The sequence below is a fragment of the Lissotriton helveticus genome, chromosome 2_1, assembly GCF_964261635.1.
Source record: "Lissotriton helveticus chromosome 2_1, aLisHel1.1, whole genome shotgun sequence".
NCBI classification, from domain to species: Eukaryota; Metazoa; Chordata; class Amphibia; order Caudata; family Salamandridae; genus Lissotriton; species Lissotriton helveticus.
The window spans coordinates 440,832,519-440,858,618 of record NC_136059.1 but is presented as its reverse complement, the minus strand read 5'-3'; the positions used below and the strand labels follow the sequence as shown (position 1 = coordinate 440,858,618).

General features: G+C 47.9%; 1 protein-coding gene across 2 annotated transcripts in view; it reads right to left on the bottom strand.

Moving 5' to 3' along the window:
* Positions 1–26,100, bottom strand: part of NDUFS4 (NADH:ubiquinone oxidoreductase subunit S4) — a 500,675-nt gene that overhangs the window by 86,022 nt on the left and 388,553 nt on the right. For both annotated transcript variants that reach the window (XM_078675069.1, XM_078675068.1), the window contains exon 4: positions 13,231–13,304. In XM_078675069.1, the coding sequence (XP_078531195.1) occupies positions 13,231–13,304 (74 nt within the window). The remainder of the gene's footprint in view (positions 1–13,230; positions 13,305–26,100) is intronic.

Below are 26,100 nucleotides of genomic sequence, written 5' to 3'. Positions count from 1 at the left end.
TTTGCCTACTGCCTGAACTGTATAAATAACCTTCTGTATGAATAAACACATTAGACCACTCCTGAACCCGCTTGGTGAAGGAGCTCTCCCTTAACTCGAGTTATTGAATAAACCCTTCTTTACTCTAATACCACGGACTCCTCTCTTTACTTAATTTAAAGTATTTACTAATATAGAAATTCTAAGATAAGGTAATATTAAATTATTTACCACATTTCTGGCACCTGAACAGGGACGTTCCCTCTCCCCCACGCGCCGGCGATGCCGGACCCGGTACTGCCTCCTCCTGACCTTAGACGGACTTCAAAGTGCACAGACGTGGGGAATTCCTGCTAACTCCCTCGAGACGAAGGGGGGGGGGGGAACGACTGCGGCCCGTCATCCACACGAGGCGGTGAAGAAGATTGCGGAACGTCCAGACCCAGAGCCCAAACCGTGAAGAAGACGAGTCCGAGATCTTGTGAGCCCCGTCTTAAAAGCTGCGCGCATTTCAAGATCAACAGGCCTTCTAGTTTGCTTCTCGGTGAGTACTGCTGAAAGTATAAAGACTGACACACAACTTTTGTGGGTACGGTAAAGATATATGTTTGTTGTTTCTCATTTCTATTTTTTATAGAAAGTCTGCCATAATGCCCATTTTTTCGAAAATACGTAAGATGGGAACTAGAAAAAGTATTCTCGAGAAGGAGATTCCCTCCCTCCTCGGGATACTCCAGGACATTTCATGTATACAAAATATGGCATTGGTGCAATTGTTTATTGTGATTTATGGGTAGATTACACCAAAGATTTCGAATATAAATATAGGTGGCCCGAGACAGGGACTTTTGACATGGAATGTGTACTGAAACTAGAAGAACAGTTATGGAAAAGAAAGGTCCGACAGTCACAAAGTGACGCGGTCGAACTATGGAGAAAAGAGGCACATAGGAGGCAGAAGAAAGCATTGAACAAAGTTGAAAAGAGTAAGAGAATGTCAGAACAGGTCCGGAATGAACGATTACAAGAAATAGGACGAGAACTAGAAATTGAAAGGAATAATAGGGAACAACTAGCCGTTTCCACCGGTCTCTATCCTGTATTACCCAATACTTCCTCGCAGATGGAGACCGTCCCACCTAAGACACAACCCACTGCCCCATTTCCAGAGGATACTTTCACCACCTTCCTCTTGGACACCCCGCCTCCATATGACACCCCAATAGTTCAGGCATCTCCACAACAGCCCTTGAATACCGAACAAGTCCAACCACGGCCTGGAAACAACGAAGGTGCAGAGGGACTAGCCACAGGGGACACGATTCCCGAGTGTCCCTATGACCCAGCCCCAAGTACCACTGGGGAGGCGGGCCGAATAACAAAACTACTTCACGAATGATAGATAGAGATCAAGGGTTTACCTGCTATAGGCCCAATCCTTGAGGCAGCTTCTGAGTTTCTCCGTACTGGGGAAGACTCTAAGGCTGTTACCAGATTAACCAAAAGCAGACTTTACGACTTTAAGGTACACATGTATAGGTTCCTTGTTTGTTGTTTTATTAAACACTTACAAGTGGGAGGAAAAGATGTACCCACCTCATTTTATCAGTTATTGGACTCAACCTCTGACCATACCGATGTAGGCTTGGTAAATGACGCACTTGATAGGTTCACCCGTAAGGTGACATGTACTTGGCAAAACGTACAGGCCGAGGAGGAAGGGAACAAAGGTGAGGAAAACATAACGCCACCGGTTGTAAAGGCTCTACCACTAAGACGCTCCATTTCCACGTCACGACCCCCACCCCTTCCATTCCTCCAGGGCCATCCACAGCGGCCGTCTCCAGATGACCTGTTTCCAGCCACGGTAGTAGCATTAGACGACTGGCTAGACCAGGAAGCTCCGCTTACATCGGAGGAGAAGGAAATAGCCAGAACTGCGACCCTATGGGTCTCTCAATATAAGATATATGACAGTGATCTCATAGCCCAACTTTTTTTAGCATTACCACGCCCACATCAAAGATTAGCGAGTCTCTACATGGTACAGCATCTCATCACTCTCAATGACACTTTTTTAAAACACGATCGAAGACTAGAAGATTTTCTGTCTGACTGTGCTGATCACATATTCCTCTACAATGGCTCAGTTTTTCTTAACAGATTCATAGATTTTAGACAAGAAAACCAGAAAGCGGTTGAATATAGATTTTTCACTGATACTTGTGGATCGTTAATAAACTTCCTCAAACACGCCACTTCCCCATGAGGGAGGTTCACCCCAGAGCTGACGCAGATGGCGCGTTACAACGCGTTTTCATTTATGTACCCTTGACAAAACTTGAATTACTAAGAATGAAAGAGATGGTTCCCCCTCACTCAAAAGACCCTGCTGGATTTTTTAAGGAATTAGGAGATGTATTAATGATGGGAACATATACTCTTTCCGATATCACAGCAATTCTGAAATTATTGTTGCCCTCGGGTATATATGACAAACTACGAGAAAAAGATTGGGAGGTGGCGGGCGAACACATTAGATGGACCGAACTTCAGAATGACAAAAATACTAGGGTAGCAGGTCAAGGTATAGGAGCCAAACTCAAGGTACTTCCCGGCACTAATTTGAAGGTGTTTACATAGTTATTGACAGTGAAAAAGGAGGACTGGGATGCCATTTCCTCCTGCAAACAGAAACTTGGTGAAGACATAGGCGATTATTATACAAGACTTGAAAAATGTTTTGTGGTAAATAGCGGTCTTACACCAACAAGCGAAGCTTACCCGCATCGGTTTGTTTCCAAATTAGTAGACAAAGCCTTGCCAGCTATAAAGGAAAGAGTACTGAAGGTAGAAAGTACTTGGCAAGCCCATACACCGCCACAGGTGTTACAAATGCTACAATAGCATCAAAACCGCATTAGGGATGAAGATGAGAATGATGAGAAGCGCATGAAAGACACAAAGATGAAAGCATTAGTAGCCCAGACTGCACCCCAGCGCCACCAGACACCAGGTAGCCAGACAAACGCGAAGAGTACTTGCAATTATTGCAAAAAGTCGGGACACTTTGTTAAAGACTGTCCTGTCTTAAAACACAATTTGGCCAATGGTAAGACACAGCCCCGTCCATATCAGCCAAAACCGAATGCCCCACAAGGCACTACAGCACCTTCAGTTCCACCGACAACACAAATGACCCAAATGTACATTGGAGACGATGGCTATACTGAATACTACCCAGATTTTTCATGATGTTGCCCAGGGAGAGAAGATGACAAACTGCCCCTAATCCCCATCCCAGTAGATCAGAAAGGTCCATTTATAGAGGTCCGACTTCTTGGGGAGGATAGAAAGTTTCTACTAGACACTGGGGCCAGTAAAACAACAATAAACCATCAAGAGGTCCCAGAGGCTCCTCTCTCGGGTTCAAAAAGTATTTCTCTGGGTTTCTCCGGACAGCCTGTGACAAACATCACATCAAAACCACTGCCCTTACAGGTTGGTCCCCTCACGACAACCACAGATCTTATATTGACATAATCATGTCCAGAAAATTTACTTGGTATCAAGACATTGAAGGAATTAGGAGCTGTTATTGTTTGCTCACCTAAGGATGTTAGATTATTCTTATGAGATTTTAAAGGTCACTACACCAGTAGAGAATTAGACGAACGTTTGAAAGATTTGCCACTCACCCTTTGGGCCACTGATTCCTCCACAGTAGGGTGTATGGATTAACACCTCACAAGGTTACACTGAAGGAGGGAGCCCAACTGCCACGCATAAGACAATACAAAATTCCACCTCAAGCTGAACAAGCGTTAATGTTAATTATTCAGGATCTAATACAGTCAGGTGTGGTTAAAGAAACGATTTCTAATACTTGTAATTCCCAAGTTTTAGCAGTTCATAAAAAAGTGGAACTGGGAACACCCCCTGTCTATAGACTAGTGGTGGATTTGAGAGAACTTAATAAATGTGTCATTCCCCAACACCCCGTGGTCCCAGACATCTCCACGTTACTCACAGCCATAGATGCAGAAGCAACACACTTTACTGTAATTGACTTAAAAAACACATTTTTCAGTATACCCATTCACCCAGACAGCCAATACCTTTTCGGCTTCTCCCTACAAGGACGAAGCTTCCAATTTACAAGAGCTCCCCAAGGTTTCACCGAAAGCCCAAGTGTATATAGCCAAGCGTTAAAAAGAAAATTGGATACTATTGAAATGCCCCCTGACACTGCATTGTTACAGTATGTTGATGACATCCTCATTACGGCCAGATCTGACCCAGCCTGTGCTGAAGCATCATTGCTGGTACTAAAATTCTTAGCTGAGAATGGCCATAAAGTTTCCCCTGGTAAGCTCCAATTCTGTTTGCAGGAAGTGGCATACTTAGGGCACTTGCTGTCAAAGGAGGGTAGGCAGCTTCCACAGGAACGCATCCAACTTATACAACAAATGCCACAGCCAACAACACAGAAACAAGTCCGAGCTTTTGTTGGCCTTACCTCATATTGTAGACAGTGGATTCCACCATTTGCCCTCATTGCAAAACCATTAGTGCAGCTGACAACACTTGAAGCTGGCGCTACCCCAAAATTACCCTGGACGGATGAACACACACAAGCTTTTCAGTCTCTTAAAAAGGCTATGTGTCAAGCCCCAGTGTTGGCAACACCTGACTACACCAAAGATTTTACCTTGTTTGTAACAGAAAGCTCAGGTACAGCCCTGTCGGTCCTGACCCAACTTCAGGCGGACAGGCATAGACCATGTGTTTTTTTTTCCAGTAGATTGGATCCAGTGGCACAAGCATTACCTGCTTGTCTAAAGTCAGTGGCAGCTACTGCTCAGGCTATTAGACAAAGCGATACTATTGTATTGGGACATCACCTGGTAGTCCAGGTCCCACACGCTGTGGAACTTCTCCTAAACAGAACGCAAACACAACATCTAACAATAGCCAGACTCACAGGATACGAGATGACACTTTTCCAGCCACACATTGAGATCCGACGATGCAACATTTTAAACCCAGCAACACTGTTGCCACTTACCTCCCCTGCTGAACAACTTCACGATTGTATTGATACAATTGATTTAGTGACCAAACCCAGACCAGATTTACAAGATACGCCCCTTTCTGAGGCAGAGATGACACTCTTTGTTGATGGGTCTTGCATGAGACTCCCCACTGGAGAATAGGCAAGATCCTATGCAGTCACAAATGGTATAAGCACTTTGGAAGCACATAAAATAGAGATACTGTCAGCACAAGCAGCCGAACTAGTAGCACTAACACGAGCATGTCACTTAGCAAAAGGAAAATCAGTTAACATCTACACTGACTCACAATACGCTTTCGGGGTTGTACACAATTTCGGCACATTATGGAGGGAGAGGGGATTTCTCACATCACATGGGTCCAAAATACAACATGCTGCACTCATCACTGCCCTTTTAGAGGCTAGCCAATTACCAACCAAAATAGCGGTGCTGAAATGTAAGGCACACACAAAAGGAACAGATGAAATATCAAAAGGAAATGATTTCGCAGACAATGCAGCCAAAATGGCGGCGAACACAGAATTGAATACACTACACCGCCAATACGCAATACGAGACCCCTTTTCTGACATCCAGGATGTCCAAAGTCACACTACACCACAGGAACTGCTAGAATGGAAGGAAAAAGGAGGGGTCCTTACAGACCAGGGTTGGATGACACCTGAGTGAGCAGTATGGCTACTACCGGATGCTATGGTTCAGGTTATAGTAAACACCATACATGGACCAGCGCATCTGGGAGAAAAAGCAATGTTAGATAGCATACAGAACATATGGCCTAACAAACATTTGAGAACTGCAGCCAAACAAAAAGTAAAAACGTGTATGATTTGTAACCAATTCAACCCAGGTAAAGGCACGAAGGTGGAGCAGGGTGGATTCCAACCCCCTGACCATCCATTCGAAGCTCTCCAGATGGACTATATTCAGATGGAGAGATGTAGAGGTTACAAGTATGTACTGGTGGTGGTGTGCACGTTAACAAGGTGGACTGAAGCTTACCCCGTCCCTGACTATACCGCCACGACGACTGCTAAGGTTCTAGTAAGAGAGTACTTTCCCCGTTATGGGTTGCCAAGAGTCATATATTCAGACAATGGCCAACCTTTCTCTTCCGAGCTGATGAAACATGTCTCCCTTCTATTAGGATATACTTGGAAATTTCATTGCGTGAGACAACCCCAGGCAGCAGGATTGGTACAAAGACACAATCAAACCCTTAAAACTAAGTTAGCCAAAATTACAGCAGAGAAGGGCCTAGATTGGATGACTGCCTTACCAGTAGCCCTGTTCTATATGCGAATGGTACCACACTCCCGAAAAGGATTAGCGCCATTCGAGATGGTTTTTGGCAGGCCACCAAACATGTGGGGAATCCATAGACCAAAGTCTATTACTGATGTGGATAGCAGAATATTAACTGATTACCTGGCTTCCTTGATGTCTGCACTCCGCTCTTGTCGTTCACAGGTGGCTGCAGCCTTCCCAGACAAAACCAGCCCTGAAGAACACACCATCCGACCCGGAGATTGTGTCTCAGTCCGGAACTTCGACAGAACAAATCCCCTCCAGCCCAGGTGGAAGGAGCCGAAGTTGGTCCTTTTAACTACACGAACTGCCGTCAAGATCGAAGGCCGAAAAGGCTGGTTACATGCCAGTCATTGTAAAAAATACTTTGGAGAAATAGACTCTGTTGCCAGCGATGTCGCAAAACCCAGTGACACTGTAACTAAACAGTCCTCATTGCCCTTGGAACAGACCCCACAACAGGAATATAAATCAAAGCTGAGGTCCGCCACCAGGATTCTGGCTGATTAAGCCCACGGACACAGGTCTCGTGGTGAAGCGGTCAGAACATGGGGGCAGACTCAGACACCCTGACTATGTGGGAAAAAAAGAAAATGAGGCGCCTAAAGAAGAATGTTAAGAAGTTGCATAGCGGCCCTATCATATGTTTGATCATACTGTTTTTCCTGATGACAATCATGACGTGTCTCGGTTGTGCCCTCCACATTGCTTTCCCGCCAGCACCACATTCCTCTCCTGCACGTAACAACACTCAAGAGCACACGCACCTCGACTTGCCCCCTCATGAGCAAGCCCATAGGCTAGCTCTGCGAAACAATACCTTTATACAGATGCTACACTATACGCATCAGGTCAGCAATATCACAGATTGCAGATTCCACCACATCAAAAGGAAGGAGGGATGCCTCTCTTCCCCTTCTCGTTTTCTTATAATGGAACTTGCGAGGCCTGGTTCACCCTAATAACAGCCGACAGGACTACCCGTACCTCATGCCCTGATGGAAATAGGTCATGCAAGAATGGGTGGCCTTGGGGCGACTTAAAAAAGGTCCTTAATGCTGTCTGTTACCCGAATGAGAATGGAGATCCTCAGGCGACAGGTACGGTCCTAGAAAGCGAAGAGTACAAACAGGGGAACGTGAGCATGTCCTACAGGATATTAAATACCAAACCTAAAAAGAATGCTGGACCCCCTTCTATCTCGGTCTCAACAGTAAAAGGGCACCTGTGCGTTCGGAAAAATGGCTCTGTCCCATTAGGACACAGTGACTGCCATACCACTGTGAGTTTTGAAGACAAGGGAAAATCATCATTTCTAGCATCCCGCCATACTTATTTCATCTGCGGGCAAACAGCCTATGTGAGGCTGCCCTTGAACTGGGGGGGAACGTTCTATATAGCATTTCTGCTACCCCCGGTCTTTGTGGCCCCATCCACTTACCACCGCGACCTCCTAGTGCCCCATGTTAGACATAAAAGAATGATCGATATCTCCGGGATTGATCACACGGAAACTACATTAGACCAATATACAGACTTCAACAAAGGATTCTTTTTCTTTATCGGCCCTGTGCTGAACAGCAAGCTCATACGCAAGTTGACAAGGATCTTGGAGGCTGTTGTAAATCAGTCGGCGTCTGCCCTGGGGAACCTGACTCAGGAACAGTCTGCCATAAGATTGGTTGCCCTCCAAAACCGCCTTGTCCTTGACGTCATCCTGGCTGACAGAGGCGGAGCCTGTAGAATTATCGGCTCTAGCTGCTGTGTTTACATCCCAGATAACTCTCCGTCTGTATATACGGCTATAACAAAATTACACAAGATAGCCGCCAGCCTACATCAAGAACCTGGCACTTGGACATTGTCTGACTGGTTTTGGACAATAATATCATCCTGGGGATGGAAACTACTGTCAGCAGCAGGCATAATATCCCTGGTAATAACTGGATGCTGCCTTTGCATCCAATGTGGCCCTGCCCTGTGCGGGCTATGCGCTACGAGCTGCATTCCTAAACCACATATCCAGCAGAAAGAAAACGATACAATTATGCTACAGGAATGCATAGACAATCTCATGAAATTGAGATATAGATACAGGTACACTCTGGGGCAAGGAGGGAATGAGGAAATAAAATTGGCAATTGTGCCCCATCGTTTCCCTATTCCGCCTGTCTGCCATTTTGATTCAGACAGCACCCATTTTTGCGTGTGTCATCCATTTTGTCTCCAAACCCACGAGCAAGACACCCTGCACCTGGCCCTTCCGTTCATTGACCACACATTCTTGTGGCTCGGCCAATTCCGAGAACCAACAAGATAGTTCCTGTTCTTGACTCTAAGCCAGATATAACCCCCGGTTGAGAAAGGGCCTTCAACTGAAAGAGCATTTCGACACTGAGGAAGGACCCTCAACTGAAGGGAGCACATTTCGACACACTGCATGCAGTCTCACGAGACACAAGAAACGCCCATACCTTGACACATCTGGTTGGAAATTGCTGTTTGTCACTTCCTTCTTCTTCTTCTTTTTGCCTACTGCCTGAACTGTATAAATAACCTGCTGTATGAATAAAACATTAGACCACTCCTGAACCCGCTTGGTGAAGGAGCTCTCCCTTAACTCGAGTTATTGAATAAACCCTTCTTTACTCGAATACCACGGACTCCTCTCTCTACTTAATTTAAAGTATTTACTAATATAGAAATTCTAAGATAAGGTAATATTAAATTATTTACCACAGGATTTCAAAACAGATAAATAAATGCCATTGTCATTTACAAAGCCAATAGCTTAATCTCTCGCAAATGCGAGACCTATTGCATTTGCACTCACCCACACACACATGTGGTGGATGTGGGGGTGGTGGATCTGTTGGATGTGGTGGTGGTGGATGTGGTGGTCGTGGATGTGGTGGATGTTGTGAATGTGGTAGTGGATGTGATGTTGGTGGATGTGGTGGTTGTGGTGTATGTGGTGGTGTATGTGGTGATGTATGTGGTGGTGGTGGATATGGTGGTGGATGATGTGGTGGATGTGGTGGTGGTGGATGTGGTGGTGGTGGTGGTGGATGTGGTGGATGTGGTGGTGGTGGTGGTGGATGTGGTGGTGGTGGTGGTGGATGTGGTGGTGGTGGATGTGGTGGTGGTGGATGTGGTGGTGGTGGTGGATGTGGTGGTGGTGGTGGATGTGGTGGTGGTGGATGTGGATGTGGTGGTGGTGGGTGTGGTGGTGGTGGATGTGGTGGTGGTGGATGTGGTGGTGGTGGATGTGGTGGTGGTGGATGTGGTGGTGGTGGATGTGGTGGTGGTGGATGTGGTGGTGGTGGATGTGGTGGTGGTGGATGTGGTGGTGGTGGATGTGGTGGTGGTGTTGGTGGATGTGGTGGTGTTGGTGGATGTGGTGGTGTTGGTGGATGTGGTGGTGTTGGTGGATGTGGTGGTGTTGGTGGATGTGGTGGTGGATGTGGTGGTGTTGGTGGATGTGGTGGTGGTGGATGTGGTGGGGTAGTTTGTAAACTACAGCATATAATGTTACGAATCCAGAACATCTGAAACATACAGGAAAAATGCAAAGTAAAGGCTTTGGCGAGCGGGGGCAAGTGACCGCCATTGTTTTAGTCGTGGATAGTGTATTTTTTTCAATATGCCAGTATAAGGGTGCCACTGAGACACAGCATTGTGTATTCTAAGTCTTTACCAAGTGATGCAAACCACTGTTGTAGAGTCCGAGAGCTTCCACATTTACATTGAATCGTATGAGCCTAACGGGTAAAAAAAGGACAAGCTGCCTTCAACGGCCCTTAAAAGAAATAAAGCTAGTACTAGCACAAATAACGACTTAGGTCATTTATGACTGCTGTGATTACATGTTTCTCCGACCTAACAAACCGAAACTATGCTTTATTATACTGACACCACTTCGGCCAACAAACTCGACATGCGACTGCTCTCACTCTATGCTAAAATCCATCAAGTGTCTGTCCTCGCATGCAGGTGCTCAAACTTCCTCAGTGCTAGCTGAATGGTGGACAGGAAGTTGGGGGTTTAACTTTACTGGCACACCCGGTGCGAAGGAAGACTGTTTGTAAGAAACGTGAATCCATTAACGCTGTATTTACCTCCATGAACTTCCCTTGTTCTTATTGTGGTCCTCGTGGGTTATTGATTGTCAGTCAGCAGTCTCCTAGCTGACTGCACGAAATATCAACCCCAGGCACCGAGAGAAAAGAAAGAATGATACTCCTGCGTGTAAACCATCAGCCAGCGATGGTGTGTAAACCGAGGGATACCTCTGCTGCCTATGACTGGGCCGCCTCGTTCATTGGCTGCGTCTTGAGAGACTCTTAAGCCAAGACGCTGTGATTATACGAACAACGGAACCCAAACAATCACTGCAAACAGACACAAGCCATTTCCAGCTCTCCTCAGGAATCCGCCCACATCCCTAATGGCAGGCATCACAAACACACCAGAATGCACTGAATGCTGATAACAGAGGCAACCAGCAACAGCATCGTGCACAGCGTTCCTCCATCGTAAAATGGAGTCCCCACAAACACCAATACAACGGCCCTCCACGGCTCAGAATATACAGCCTGGTAAGACACGCCATCTCTGTGAGTAAACACTGTGCAACCAGAACACGCCTGGATGCAAATACAGCCACTGCAAGTTGAACGTATATGCCGAGAGATCCCCACATGCAGCAAATACCCAAGCAAAGATAATACACATGGGTGCTGCAAATACAGATGAAAATGTACAGCATGCTGCTAATGCAACCGTATTGCAAATACACATTCAACATACATGATCCAAGTACCTACCACAGCAAACCTCACTCCCGTGCGCACGCTCGGCAGCAGCTATGCGAGGATCCGATAAGTCGCCCCCAGGTACTCACCGTCGCCGGAGCCCAGCAGGGCGAGGAGCAGGAGGAGGGGGAGGCGGGAGCAGAGCACGAGCCCAGACATCTTCACCGCGTGAGGCAGGGAGAGAAGTGAGGAGGCTGGGCGCGAGCAGGGGATGAGGGGTGGGGGAGAGGGACCGAGGGGAGGGCAATAGAGGGAAGGAACGAGACCAGGGGAAGGAGAGAAGGGACGAGGATGGAGGAAGGGAAGAGAAAGGATGAGAGGAAGATAGGGCAAAGGGAAGGGAGCAGCGCAGAAATAACCCGCCCGCCCCAGCTCCATGAAAAAAATGGTGGGCGCAAACAGTGAAAAAAAAAAAATAAGACAACACCCACAATGGCCCACCGCTGCATGACGTCAAAAAAGGGGCGGAGCTTAGAAAACACAGGAACGCCCACGAATCTGCTCCGAGAATGATTGCCACATCTCTCTTCCAATGGCTAGCCTCCATTTATGGAGCTAGCCAATGGAAGAGAGAGGCGGGTCAAACCCCATACTCTTGAAAACAAAATTTCTCGAGCTGCGCGACACTGCTGCGCAGTGTACGCCAGTCGAGACCTAAAAAAACAAATTACCAGTTTGACACTTCACATCTAACCTATGTTATACAATGTTGATAACTACACTTACAAATTTGGTGACAATGGCTAATAGAGGTTAGTCTTAAAAGGTTTAAACCATATGTGGCATGCAACTTAGAATCTTTTCAATACAGGCAAAGGTTTTTCTTTTTATCTCATGACATACATAATGGAACTAATTATTTCATCCCTAATGGAGTATCATGATAAAACTCATCTTTACACATATATTTTTGTATTTGCATTTTCAAAGTCATTCTTATGTTTATACCAAATAGGTTTTTAGTTGACTTAATATTGCTAGCCTTCCTTATCCTCCTTTCGCCAAATCCCCAAAGTGTAGCGTCTACCGTGTTCTATAGGTGAACATTCATTTTCTTTAATCTTTTATAGAACCATGGTAATTGCAATTTGGCGATTGGAACATTTTAGTAACATATATTTGCATTGTACCTCCAAATAATTCGCTTTGATTAAACACTGAATGCACATAACATAATATTTAATAGCTAGAGTTCTAAACACACATACAAAAAAGATGAAAAAAAACCAACAAATTAGTTGTTAGGGAAGAAACAGTAGAAATTGTCAGGGTCCTGGATACATTTGACTAAGTGGAGTTGGCACATGCAAAGCTTACAAATAAGCTTCTCTATTTTACATTTTATGAAGGTCTGCCTGAAGTCAACAGTTAGACTTCAATAACAGTATAAGAGACATACATCTTGAAGAGTGGACTACTATGACATGTGTTGCCCACTATTTCAGGGTAGTTCCTAATTAATTTGGAGTGTATGTCTTTTTCTTCAACTCCCAACATCCGTATATATGGTCAATATATCTACAAAACAAGAACATTTAATCTTGTATATAATTATTTTTAAACTTTACAAAGTAAGTGTGAAAAGTCAATATATCAAACTAATTTACACACATCAAAACAAAAACCACATGCCACAGGTGCTAAATACCTACAGAAAAGGTTGACCTTTTATCGGCCGACGCGATCTTTAAGATCGGAGTTTTTGGCTTTGGCCACGATCCCGCGTATAAAGAGGGCACGCCTGGGAGGGCGATCTTTTAGATACCTGGCCCCTCAGTTGTGGAACTCCCTTCCTTTGTCGTTGCGAGCCACGTCTAATCTGTTGGCCTTTAGGAAGGGTCTTAAGACTTGGTTATTTTCGAACTAGAGTTCTACTGTCTCCTTCCTCTGTGTTTCTGGTCTGTTGTTATGTTTTTTTTTTTGTTTTTCTTCTTTGGGTCTGGAGCATAAAAGCGCCGGGACACTCCTTTGGAGTAGCCGTTGCGCTATACAAGCCCCATATATAACATATATAACATAACATAACATTTTGAAAAAATAAATGTGCTTACCATTTTTTTCTGCAAATGCAATAGCATCTTCTTTACTAGTGAATGACAAAAGCATGTTTGACAGCGGATCCGCACTGTAATAAACAAAAACATTGCCATATTTAGTGTCACTGTTGTGAATTTTTTTATGTATTCCTCCAACAGTTACAAAACTTTTAAAAGCATTTAACAGTTTACTTCTGTACACAGGAAGCAAGAGAGAAACAATTGCCCTCTTAGGGGCCACAATTTCTCCAAAGTGACAGAATCATCAATGGAGAAATGTATAAGAATATTTTAATACTAATAAAATAATAACATTATTAATAAATACTAATTATTACTAGACATTCCTTCAAAAAACAGTATACAGTGAAAACAAGCAGCCGTACCCATATTGCAACATTCTGAATAAATGTTTAGAATCCAAGATATGCCCTCCTGCTATTTTGCAGTTGGACTGTGTGCTTTACAAAACAACAACAAAGGAGTGGCAAGAAAAACCAAAGGTAATCCTACCTGTTCATCCAAAGTCTAGATATACCATAACATTTCAATTACACGACGAAAGTGCAGGGAACTGAAAAAAGCAATTATTGCTTAAAAATAGAACCCTCACTCATCAACATAGTTGAATACATGCTTCATCGTAGGGTTCTACCAAGGAGACCGAATGTCTCCCTGGTATTCTACCATGCCTGTATTACAGCGGAGCTGGTGTATAGAAAACGTGAAGGGATTAGTGAAATCTAAAAAATTGTGGGCTGTACTCAAAATAAATTTAATAAAGAGTCAGACCTCAATTATTAAAAACAAGTGGAACGGACATTGGTGACTTTAAATTTGAGACAAATATGTCCAATTTGCATTAATGGTCGACATGTCTTATTATTATTATTAAATGACATTTATAGAGCGCGCTGACACCATGAGTTTCCTTGCGCTGTAGGACAGAGGTGCGATGCAGGCTGGGAGATTTACAGGAATTAGCAGGGTGGGGGGAAGAGGAAGGTTTTAAGCTGCTTCCTGAAATGGAGAAGGGTGTTGCTAGATTTAATGGCCAAAGGAAGGGGATTCCAGAACTTTGGAGCCAGGAGGGCAAACCTTCATCCACCGAATTTATTGGTTCTGGTTTTGGGCACGACAAGCTTGTGAAGATGGGCAGAGCGTAGGTTGCGAGTTGGGCAGTAAGGATGAATGAGTGAGGTTATGAAGGCGGGGCTAGTGCCGTGAAGGGCTTTGAACGTGAGGCAGCCCACCTCGAAGGCCACTCTCTGCTGTATAGGCAGCCAGTGCAGTTTGTGCAGCAATGGTTTGGCCGATTGCCATTTGGGGGATTTGTAAATGAGGCGGGCTGCTTGGTTCTGGACTACCTGTAGGCGGTAAAGGAGTGATTTGGGAAGGCCGTGATAGAGGGCGTTAGAAATGTTTCTGCTTATATATGCCAAATCAGCAAAGCTTTATTCAGGACCGAAAAACCCAGGCAGTATACGCACTCTAAGGCATACCCTAACCTTGGGAATATATGTGCAAGTGATGGTAAACTCACGGTTTTACCCAGTTGTAGGTTATCTCTGACTTCCCAAAGCCTACAAATTTTAAATCTTATAATATAGTGCTCCCTGGGCACTGCGGAAGCGGTTTCCTTCACAGCAAAGATAATTTAGTCCTTGCCGGCTCCCCACAGGCAACCTGTTTGATGCACATCCGCGGACTGTGTGCTTTCCCAGCAGTCCATGTTTTTTACTTTTAGTAAATTATCTTTTTTAGCTTTGTGTAGATCGTCAAAAGTACCCATGTGGCCAGTTCTTGTGACAGACTTGAAGGATTCTTGCCATGGTCATCCTTGTCCATGTGTCCCATATTTAAAGCCATCTGAAGTAAAGAGCGATTTGCTGTAGCCAACTTTTGTCTCTGAACTTGTTAGGGCCTGAATCACCTTGGGCGGGAGCCCTAAACTAAGATCAAATTCTCAGATGAGCGGCATTTATTCACATGCCTTATAAACCAGTACTTATCAGCGGAGTAGTGCAGAGTAGAGTGCAGAGGTGTAGAGGAGAGTGGCGTAGAGGGGCATAGAGTTGTGTGGAGCAGAGTAGAGTGCAGTGGTATAGAGTACAGTCATGCAGAGTAGAGTGTAGGAGCGCAGGGTTGTAGAGTGGTTAAGAGATTAGTGATGTAGATTACAGTGGTGGAGTAAACGAGTGGCATGAATTGCAGTGGCAGAGTGCAGCGACGTAGAATGCAGTGGTGTAGAGTGCAGTAGTGCAGTGATACAAAGTATTTGGTAGAGGTACAGTGGCCTAGGGTGCATTGGTTTTGAGTAAAGTGGTGTACAGACAATTAGCGTAGCGTGCATTGGTTTAGAACAGAGTGGCTCAGCGTAGGGTGGAGTGGCATAGAGTGGCGTAAACTGCAGTTGCACAGAGCATATTGTTTTCAGAGTAGAGAGAAGTGAAGTGATCCAGGGTAGAGTGCAGTGGAATAGAGTAGTGAGGTAGAGCGCAGTGGCGTAGAGGGTGGGATATAGTTTGCAGTGTTGTAGGGTGGAGTGGCATAAAGTGCAGTGGCATAGAATAGTGTTAGATCCCCAACCGGCCCAAACACTGCAGGGACGTAGCATGCACCAGTCCCCTTCTCCTGCCCACTGGACACCCACAGGAACCACACTGTGGGTGCACCTATGGACCAGAAAAGAGGGTGGCTGTATGAAGAAGACACCAAGTCTGCCACCCTTGACGGCACCAGGACACTGCTCCCACGTACTTTGCGCTTCTGCACCTGCAGCACAAGTAGGAAAAAACAACACGTTGTACATACACTGGGCACTGCTGATATCAACCCCCAATGACCATGCCTTAGTCACCAGTCCCCTCTCACCTGTGTATAGTACAGGATTGGCTTCGCAAAGATGCTGTGTACATGAAGAAACAAACGTGATAAGAATCAGACTGCCTTTAAAACTGTAGCAGTATCACAGCGGGAGCAGGGGGCTTGGCACTGGCGCCTAAAAGGTTAACCGGGGAAAAAGGTCAGGGAAGGCAAGCAACCTCTACCAAAAAACCCCGTGAGGGAAATACAAAAATCCAATGGGGCCGAGACAAGGGAAACCTCCGTGCGCTTTCAAATCAGCGCTAGTGTTTACTCTAGACCGCCGCGGAGTGACCCGAAACGTCACTTCCGCATACAAGGAGGCGGATAGCGCTGAGGAGGGGACGCGCTACGTAGTAGCGGCGGTTCTCAGCTCTACCGCAAAACGCTGGCAGGCTTGCTAGAGTGACCGGGAGCCCCCGGTTCACTCAATCAAAAATTTGGAACGTAACCTAAACCCCCAAGTGAATAACAAAGATAAGAAAGGGAAAAAGGGAGGGGTTACCAGGATACCTCTAAATACCTAACAGAAAAGAGAAAAGACAGGGAAGGGACGGGACCGAGGTAAAAAACAGGAATAACCCTTCTCACGAGCCCGTGAGAGGGTACAGCTCAGCAAACAAGGGAAAGGACCACAGAGAGGAAAAATCAGCTCTGCAGCCTCCAGCATCCAACAACCAGGAAGGGAATCCAAACACTGGCAATATCGAGCAATGAACTAAAGGTAGGACTGACTATATATCTCCCAGCCCCCGGTCACATGACAACAAGGCATGGCCATTGAAACAGGACTAGCTCGATTCCTAACAGTACCCCCCCCGACAATCCTCCCCACCGGTCTGGGCTTTGAGGGGTGAGATCTATGGAAGACCCGAACCAACCGCGGGGCGTGAACCTCCCCAGCAGGCTCCCAGGACCTGTCATCCTTCGTGTACCCCTTCCAGTCCACGAGATAGTACAAACGCCCCCTGACGCGCTTTGAATCAAGGATTGCCTGGACCTCATATTCCTCCTGTCCGTCAATCATGACCGCAGGGGGGGGTGGTAGCACCTGATCAGTTGGTACATAGGGTTTAAGCAGTGAGGTGTGAAACACCGGGTGCACCCTGTACTCCTGTGGCAACTCAAGCTTCAAGGCCACTGGATTGATAATCTGGAGGATGGGATAAGGCCCCACAAACCTGGGCTGCAGTTTACGTGGACCCTGTAACCTTAAGTTGCGGGAAGACAGCCACACTAGATCCCCTATTTTGTAGGTAGGCGCAGGGACTCGGTGCTTATCTGCTTGTTTCTTCATAGCCTCCTTTGCCTCCAAGAGACTAGTTCGCGCCAACGTCCAGACTTCCCCCAATCGCTTACATATACTGTCAATGGCTGGCACACGGCCCGTGGGTTGTATCGCCAGGGCCCTTGGATGGTACCCCAAGGAACAGAAAAATGGGGACATGCCCAAGGCGGAGTGCACACTGTTATTATAGGCAAACTCCGCGATGGGCAATGCAGTGACCCAATCGCACGATAAAGATGTTATCAGACACCGCAAATATTGCTCCATCGTCTGATTGGTGCGCTCCGTCTGACCGTCAGACTGGGGGTGATAAGCTGAAGAGAGACAGATCTTGGTCTTAAGCACCTGACATAACTCGGTCCAGAATTGTGAAACGAACTGGGCCCCTCTGTCAGATACAATTACCTCCGGTAGCCCATGCAAACGCACAATGGAGGACATGAACACCACTGCCATCTCCTTTGCGGTAGGGATCTTGGGAAACGGGATAAAGTGGGCCATCTTGGTAAATAAGTCTACCACCACTAATACTGTAGTAAGACCTGTGACCGTAGGTAGATCGGTTACGAAATCCATGCTCAAGGAATGCCAGGGACCAGGTGGTACTGCCAAAGGCTGTAAAAGTCCTGAGGGCTTGCAATGTGAAGGCTTGTTAGTTACACACACTGGGCATGCACTCACATAACCCTGAACATCCCCTGACATGGACTCCCACCAAAACCACCTCATGCACAGGTCCTTCGTCTTTCGTATACCAGGGTGGGCTGCCAAGGTTGATGAATGACACCACTCCAACACCTCATCCCTAAGCTCAGGTGGAATGAACAACTTGCCCTCCTTGTACAATAGACCATCCTTCATCTCCATTTGTGGCAGGGATAACCAAGGGGCCAAATCCAGGTGACTTAACTGATCTTTCACTACAGCAGGGAATTCTTCTAATGTCAATGCCCCTACTATTCTCTCTGGATCTATCATGGTCCTACTTGCGCTCAAGGATTCCTCATCCTTCTTATCCACATGTATTCTAGAGAGCGCATCAGATTTCACTTGTTGGGCTGCAGGTCGATATGTTATAACGAAATCAAATTCATTAAAAAATAAAACCCATCGCATCTGACGCGGTGTTAATGCCCTTGCGGAACGAAAGAATTCTAGATTCTTGTGATCTGTGTAGATGGTGATCACATGGCGAGCACCCCATAAGTAATGGCGCCATTCTTCGAACGCTAATTTGACCGCCAGTAGTTCTCTCTCAGCCACCGTATAATTGCGTTCTGCTGGCAATAGAGTTTTGAAAAAGAACGCAATAGGATGCATATGGCCAGTAGCTTCGTCTCTCTGCGACAAAACACCCCCTACCGCACACAACGACGCATCTGTTTCAACAAAATACGGCAGGGCAGGATCAGGATGCACCAATACCGGGGCAGACACAAACTGTTTCAACAACATCCGGAAAGCCTCCTGAGTCTCACCAGTCCATACAAAAGGAACGCCCTTTCTCAAGAGGCGAGTCATAGGGGCCACTATCTCGGAAAAATGGAGAATAAATCGCCGATAAAAGTTAGCGAAACCTAGAAGCATCTGGATTTGTTTTACATTCGTCGGCACTGGCCAGGACACTATAGCCTGAATCTTCTTTGGATCCATACGAATGCCTGAGGCAGAAATAACAAATCCCAAAAACTCCACTTCAGAAGCCCCAAACTGACATTTCTCTAACTTGGCGTACAAATGTTGTTCCTGTAATGTCCTTAACACCTGTCTCACATGCTCTGTATGATCAAGACCTTTTTCCGAATAAATGAGGATATCATCCAAATACACTATGACGGTTTGGTCCAGATATTTACCGAGTACTTCATTTATGAAGAACTGAAACGCCGCGGGCGCGTTGCATAGACCAAACGGCATCACAGTGTATTCGAACAATCCGTACTTTGTCTTAAAAGCCGTCTTCCACTCATCCCCTGGCCGGACTCTGATAAGATGATATGCGCCCCGCAAGTCTAGTTTAGTGAATACTGTAGCCTTGCGGAGTTGGTCCAGCAACACGGAGATGAGCGGAAGAGGGTAACGATTTTTAACCGTTGCGGAATTCAAGGTGCGGTAATCCACACAGGCCCGCAAGGACCCCTCTTTCTTGGGTATAAAAAAGATGGCCGATGATACGGGCGAAGAAGAAGGGCGTATGTACCCCATCGACAACATCTCATCTATATAGGACTTCAGATGAGCCTCTTCTGGTTCCGATAATGCATAAACCCGACTACATGGCAATGGGGCACCCGGTATAAGGTCGATCTTACAATCGTATGATCTGTGGGGAGGGAGTCCTTGGGCACACTCTTTGTCAAACACCTCCTCATAGGCTGCATACTGTGGAGGGATACTACACTTCTCGGTAGCCGCACAGGACAAAGGGTTAATCTGGTCCGCCGCCACTACATAACAGTTCTTTAAGCAGTGTACCGAATCTAGAGTGACCAATCTCTGTACCCAATCAATCCTAGGGTTGTGCGTTTGTAACCACGGAACCCCCAGAACTAGGCCAAACGAGGGGGCATCAATCAAATCGAAAACCACGGACTCCACATGCCCATTGTCACATACTAAACCCAAGGGCTCGGTCTGTCTGGTGATACACCCCGAAGTCAACTCGGTTCCATCAATGGCCCTTACTGGTTCCGGTTGTTCCTTTAGCTGACAAGGAACCTTCAATTTATCCGCCATTGATATATCCATGAAATTCCCGGTGGCCCCTGAATCAAGCAACACCGACACCGGGACACGGCTCTGCGCAGATATCAATAGCTGCGCATTGATCACAAAATGCCTAGGGGCCTGATCAATCGCCCCCACCACTTCATATTGTAAAGTCTTTTCTTTCTCCGAGATCTTCTCTATTTGTATACATGCCACCTTTTTCCCAAACCCTGCTCCAGAAGGTTTCACGGGACAATCACGAGCAAAGTGCCCCCCTTGTCCGCAATACAAGCACAGATTTTTCTCTCTCCTTCTCTTCTTTTCCTCTGATGTCAATGGGCCTCGTACACCACCTATTTCCATGGGCTCGGGTGTGGTTTTGCTCTCGCCTCCCGCCTTTACCTCTGGTCTCACATAACCACCTCTTGGGTACTGTAATCTACTACGCTCACCTCGCCTTTCTGTCACCCTATGGTTAAGTTTCACTACCAAGTCTATGAATGCCGCACAGTCTTCTGGAGGATCCACCACTTGAGACACTATGTCCTTCAATTCTTCATTTAACCCTTGATAGAAAAGGGACGTCCTCTTTTCAGTCGGCCAATGCGTCTCGGAAACCAAGCGATTGAAGTTGGCGATATATGATAACAAATCCTGCCTGCCCTGCCGCAGTTTCAACAGCTCGGCGTCGCTGGCCTGCATGAACGCATGCTTGGCAAATAGACCATGCATCAAGACTTTAAACGCCTGGTAGTTGTACAACACCCGGTCGTTATTTTCCACTAACGGGATTGCCCATTGGGCCGCGTTACCAGCCAGATATGACAATATAAAAGCGATTTTAGCAGAGTCGTCAGGAAAGGCATTAGTTCTGCACATGAAGTGCAGTTGACACTGGTTCATGAAGGTGCCATATTTGTCACTGTCTCCTGTGAATCTCTCAGGGGGGGCCAAGGGCACTGCCACAGGAGTAGAGACTGTTACTGCTATAGGTAAACCGCCGCTAGCAGTACTGGAACCCGCTCCTCCGGTATACTGGAAGGTAGCTGGCTGGATTACTGGAGTAGTGCCCCTCTGCTGTGACTGTTCTCGGGCTCTTACGGCGACTAACTCCTGCTTCAACCCTACATTCTCCTGCTGCAACTCTTGCACCTGTGCCTGCAGGGTATGAACAGCTCCCATTATAACCTGCATCGAGGGGCCCCCCGTACCTCCCCCCAGGGGATTCCCATCCTCATCCATGCTAGTCCGGGCAGTGTTATATTAACTTGGGCTCGATATTCTGTTAGATCCCCAACCGGCCCAAACACTGCAGGGACGTAGCATGCACCAGTCCCCTTCTCCTGCCCACTGGACACCCACAGGAACCACACTGTGGGTGCACCTATGGACCAGAAAAGAGGGTGGCTGTATGAAGAAGACACCAAGTCTGCCACCCTTGACGGCACCAGGACACTGCTCCCACGTACTTTGCGCTTCTGCACCTGCAGCACAAGTAGGAAAAAACAACACGTTGTACATACACTGGGCACTGCTGATATCAACCCCCAATGACCATGCCTTAGTCACCAGTCCCCTCTCACCTGTGTATAGTACAGGATTGGCTTCGCAAAGATGCTGTGTACATGAAGAAACAAACGTGATAAGAATCAGACTGCCTTTAAAACTGTAGCAGTATCACAGCGGGAGCAGGGGGCTTGGCACTGGCGCCTAAAAGGTTAACCGGGGAAAAAGGTCAGGGAAGGCAAGCAACCTCTACCAAAAAACCCCGTGAGGGAAATACAAAAATCCAATGGGGCCGAGACAAGGGAAACCTCCGTGCGCTTTCAAATCAGCGCTAGTGTTTACTCTAGACCGCCGCGGAGTGACCGGAAACGTCACTTCCGCATACAAGGAGGCGGATAGCGCTGAGGAGGGGACGCGCTACGTAGTAGCGGCGGTTCTCAGCTCTACCGCAAAACGCTGGCAGGCTTGCTAGAGTGACCGGGAGCCCCCGGTTCACTCAATCAAAAATTTGGAACGTAACCTAAACCCCCAAGTGAATAACAAAGATAAGAAAGGGAAAAAGGGAGGGGTTACCAGGATACCTCTAAATACCTAACAGAAAAGAGAAAAGACAGGGAAGGGACGGGACCGAGGTAAAAAACAGGAATAACCCTTCTCACGAGCCCGTGAGAGGGTACAGCTCAGCAAACAAGGGAAAGGACCACAGAGAGGAAAAATCAGCTCTGCAGCCTCCAGCATCCAACAACCAGGAAGGGAATCCAAACAACTGGCAATATCGAGCAATGAACTAAAGGTAGGACTGACTATATATCTCCCAGCCCCCGGTCACATGACAACAAGGCATGGCCATTGAAACAGGACTAGCTCGATTCCTAACAAATAGAGTGGAGAGGTGTAGAGTGCAGTGGTTCACAGTAGATTGGAGTGGTGGAGAGTGCAAAATAGTGGTGTGGAGTGATGCAGAGTAGAGGGCAGTGGAGCAGATTAGAAGGCAGTGGAACAAAGTAGAGTGGCTAAGAGTGGTGTGGCTAAGAGTGGTGCAGAGTTGCGTGTTGCAGAGTTCAATGGTAGAGAGATGAGTGGCAGAAAGTGGAGTGCTGCAGAGCAGAGTCATAGTGCAGTGGCGTAGAGTGCAATAGAGTAGCAAAGAGTGCAGTGGTATAGTGTAGAATGTTGACGAGTGCAGTGGTGCATAGTAGATTAGAGTGGATTGGCGTAGAGTTCAGTGGTGTAGAGTGGCATAACGTAGAATAGCAGAGAGCAGTAGTGCATAGTAGAGTACTGTGGAGTACCCTGGTGTAGAGCGGTACAAAAGGGAGTGGTGATGGACGGAGCATCTGAATCAATCAAACACTCACACCCAGTCAAAAGATCTGGGTTGAATCCATCACCGTTCTTTAGCCCACTCTGCCACCCCAGTTCAGACATGGATATATGCAAATCACTCTGACCCTGTGCCTGATGGTAACAGTCCAGCCCGAACTGCCAAGCCATGTCTTCCCTGGACCGGAAACAAGCTTCCGAGGACCGGTTTCTGGCATTCCAGCCGTCTTCAGCCCGGCTTGCTTGAATCCAGTGGCAAAGTGAGCAAGGGACTCACGTCTGAGCATACCCTGCCACACTTATGGCGGCCAAAAGCGGTACAAAAGGGAGTGGTGATGGACGGAGCATCTGAATCAATCAAACACTCACACCCAGTCAAAAGATCTGGGTTGAATCCATCACCGTTCTTTAGCCCACTCTGCCACCCCAGTTCAGACATGGCTATATGCAAATCAGTCTGACCCTGTGCCTGATGGGAACAGTCCAGCCCGAACTGCTGGTGATTGATTAAACCCAGATCAGTTGACTGGGGGTGAGTGTTTGATTTGCTCAAACGCTCCGTCCATCATCACCTTTTGTACCCTGGTGTAGAGTGCAGGGGTGTGGAGTAGAGTGGCGTAGATTGCAGTGGTGCAGATTAGAGTGGTCCACCACACTCCACTCCAATCCAATCCAATCCACCCACCCCACCCCATCCCACTCCACTCCACTCCACTCCACTCCACCCCACTCCACCCCACTCCACCCCACCCCACTCCAATCCACCCCACTCCAATCCACCCCACTCCAATCCACCCCACTCCAATCCACCCCAATCCACCCCACTCCAATCCACCCCACTCCAATCCACCCCACTCCAATCCACCCCACTCCAATCCACCCCACTCCAATCCACCCCACTCCACCCCACTCCAATCCAATCCACCCCACTCCAATCCACCCCACTCCAATCCAATCCACCCCACTCCAATCCACCCCACTCCAATCCAATCCAATCCACCCCACTCCAATCCAATCCAATCCACCCCAATCCAATCCAATCCAATCCACCCCAATCCAATCCAATCCACCCCACTCCACTCCAATCCAATCCAATCCAATCCACCCCAATCCACCCCACTCCAATCCACCCCACTCCAATCCACCCCACTCCAATCCACCCCACTCCAATCCACCCCACTCCAATCCACCCCACTCCAATCCACCCCACTCCAATCCACCCCACTCCAATCCACCCCACTCCAATCCAATCCACCCCACTCCAATCCACCCCACTCCAATCCAATCCACCCCACTCCAATCCACCCCACTCCAATCCAATCCACCCCACTCCAATCCAATCCACCCCACTCCAATCCAATCCAATCCACCCCACTCCAATCCACCCCACTCCAATCCAATCCACCCCACTCCAATCCAATCCAATCCACCCCACTCCAATTCAATCCACCCCACTCCAATCCAATCCACCCCACTCCAATCCAATCCAATCCACCCCACTCCAATCCAATCCACCCCACTCCAATCCAATCCACCCCACTCCAATCCAATCCACCCCACTCCAATCCAATCCAATCCACCCCACTCCAATCCAATCCAATCCACCCCACTCCAATCCAATCCAATCCACCCCACTCCAATCCAATCCACCCCACTCCAATCCAATCCACCCCACTCCAATCCACCCCACTCCAATCCAATCCACCCCACTCCAATCCAATCCACCCCACTCCAATCCAATCCACCCCACTCCAATCCAATCCACCCCACTCCAATCCAATCCAATCCACCCCACTCCAATCCAATCCAATCCACCCCACTCCAATCCAATCCAATCCACCCCACTCCAATCCAATCCAATCCACCCCACTCCAATCCAATCCACCCCACTCCAATCCAATCCACCCCACTCCAATCCAATCCAATCCACCCCACTCCAATCCAATCCACCCCACTCCAATCCACCCCACCCCAATCCACCCCACTCCAATCCACCCCACCCCACTCCAATCCACCCCAATCCACCCCACCCCACCCCAATCCAATCAAATCCACCCCACTCCAATCCACCCCACTCCACTCCAATCCACCCCACCCCAATCCACCCCACCCCAATCCACCCCACCCCAATCCACCCCACTCCACCCCACTCCAATCCATCCCACTCCACTCCACTCCACTCCACTCCACTCCACTCCACTCCACTCCACTCCATCCCACCCCACTCCAATCCACTCCACTCCACCCCACCCCACTCCACTCCACCCCACTCCAATCCACCCCACCCCACTCCACTCCACTCCACTCCACCCCACCCCACTCCACCCCAATCCACCCCACCCCAATCCAATCCACCCCACCCCAATGCAATCCACCCCACCCCACTCCAATCCAATCCACCCCACTCCAATCCAATCCACCCCACCCCACTCCAATCCACCCCACCCCACTCCAATCCATCCCACCCCACCCCACCCCACCCCACTCCAATCCACCCCACCCCACTCCAATCCACCCCACCCCACTCCAATCCATCCCACCCCACCCCACCCCACCCCACCCCACCCCACTCCAATCCACCCCACCCCACTCCAATCCATCCCACCCCACCCCACCCCACCCCACCCCACTCCAATCCACCCCACTCCAATCCAATCCACCCCACCCCACTCCAATCCACCCCACCCCACTCCAATCCATCCCACCCCACCCCACCCCACCCCACCCCACCCCACTCCACTCCACTCCACTCCACTCCACTCCACTCTACTCTACTCTACTCCACTCTACTCCACTCCACTCCACTCCACCCCACTCCAATCCAATCCACCCCACTCCAATCCAATCCACCCCACTCCAATCCAATCCACCCCACTCCAATCCAATCCACCCCACTCCAATCCAATCCACCCCACTCCAATCCAATCCACCCCACTCCAATCCAATCCACCCCACTCCAATCCAATCCACCCCACTCCAATCCACCCCACTCCAATCCACCCCACTCCAATCCACCCCACTCCAATCCACCCCACTCCAATCCAATCCACCCCACTCCAATCCACCCCACTCCAATCCAATCCACCCCACTCCACTCTACTCTACTCCACTCTACTCCACTCCACTCCACTCCACCCCACTCCAATCCAATCCACCCCACTCCAATCCAATCCAATCCACCCCACTCCAATCCA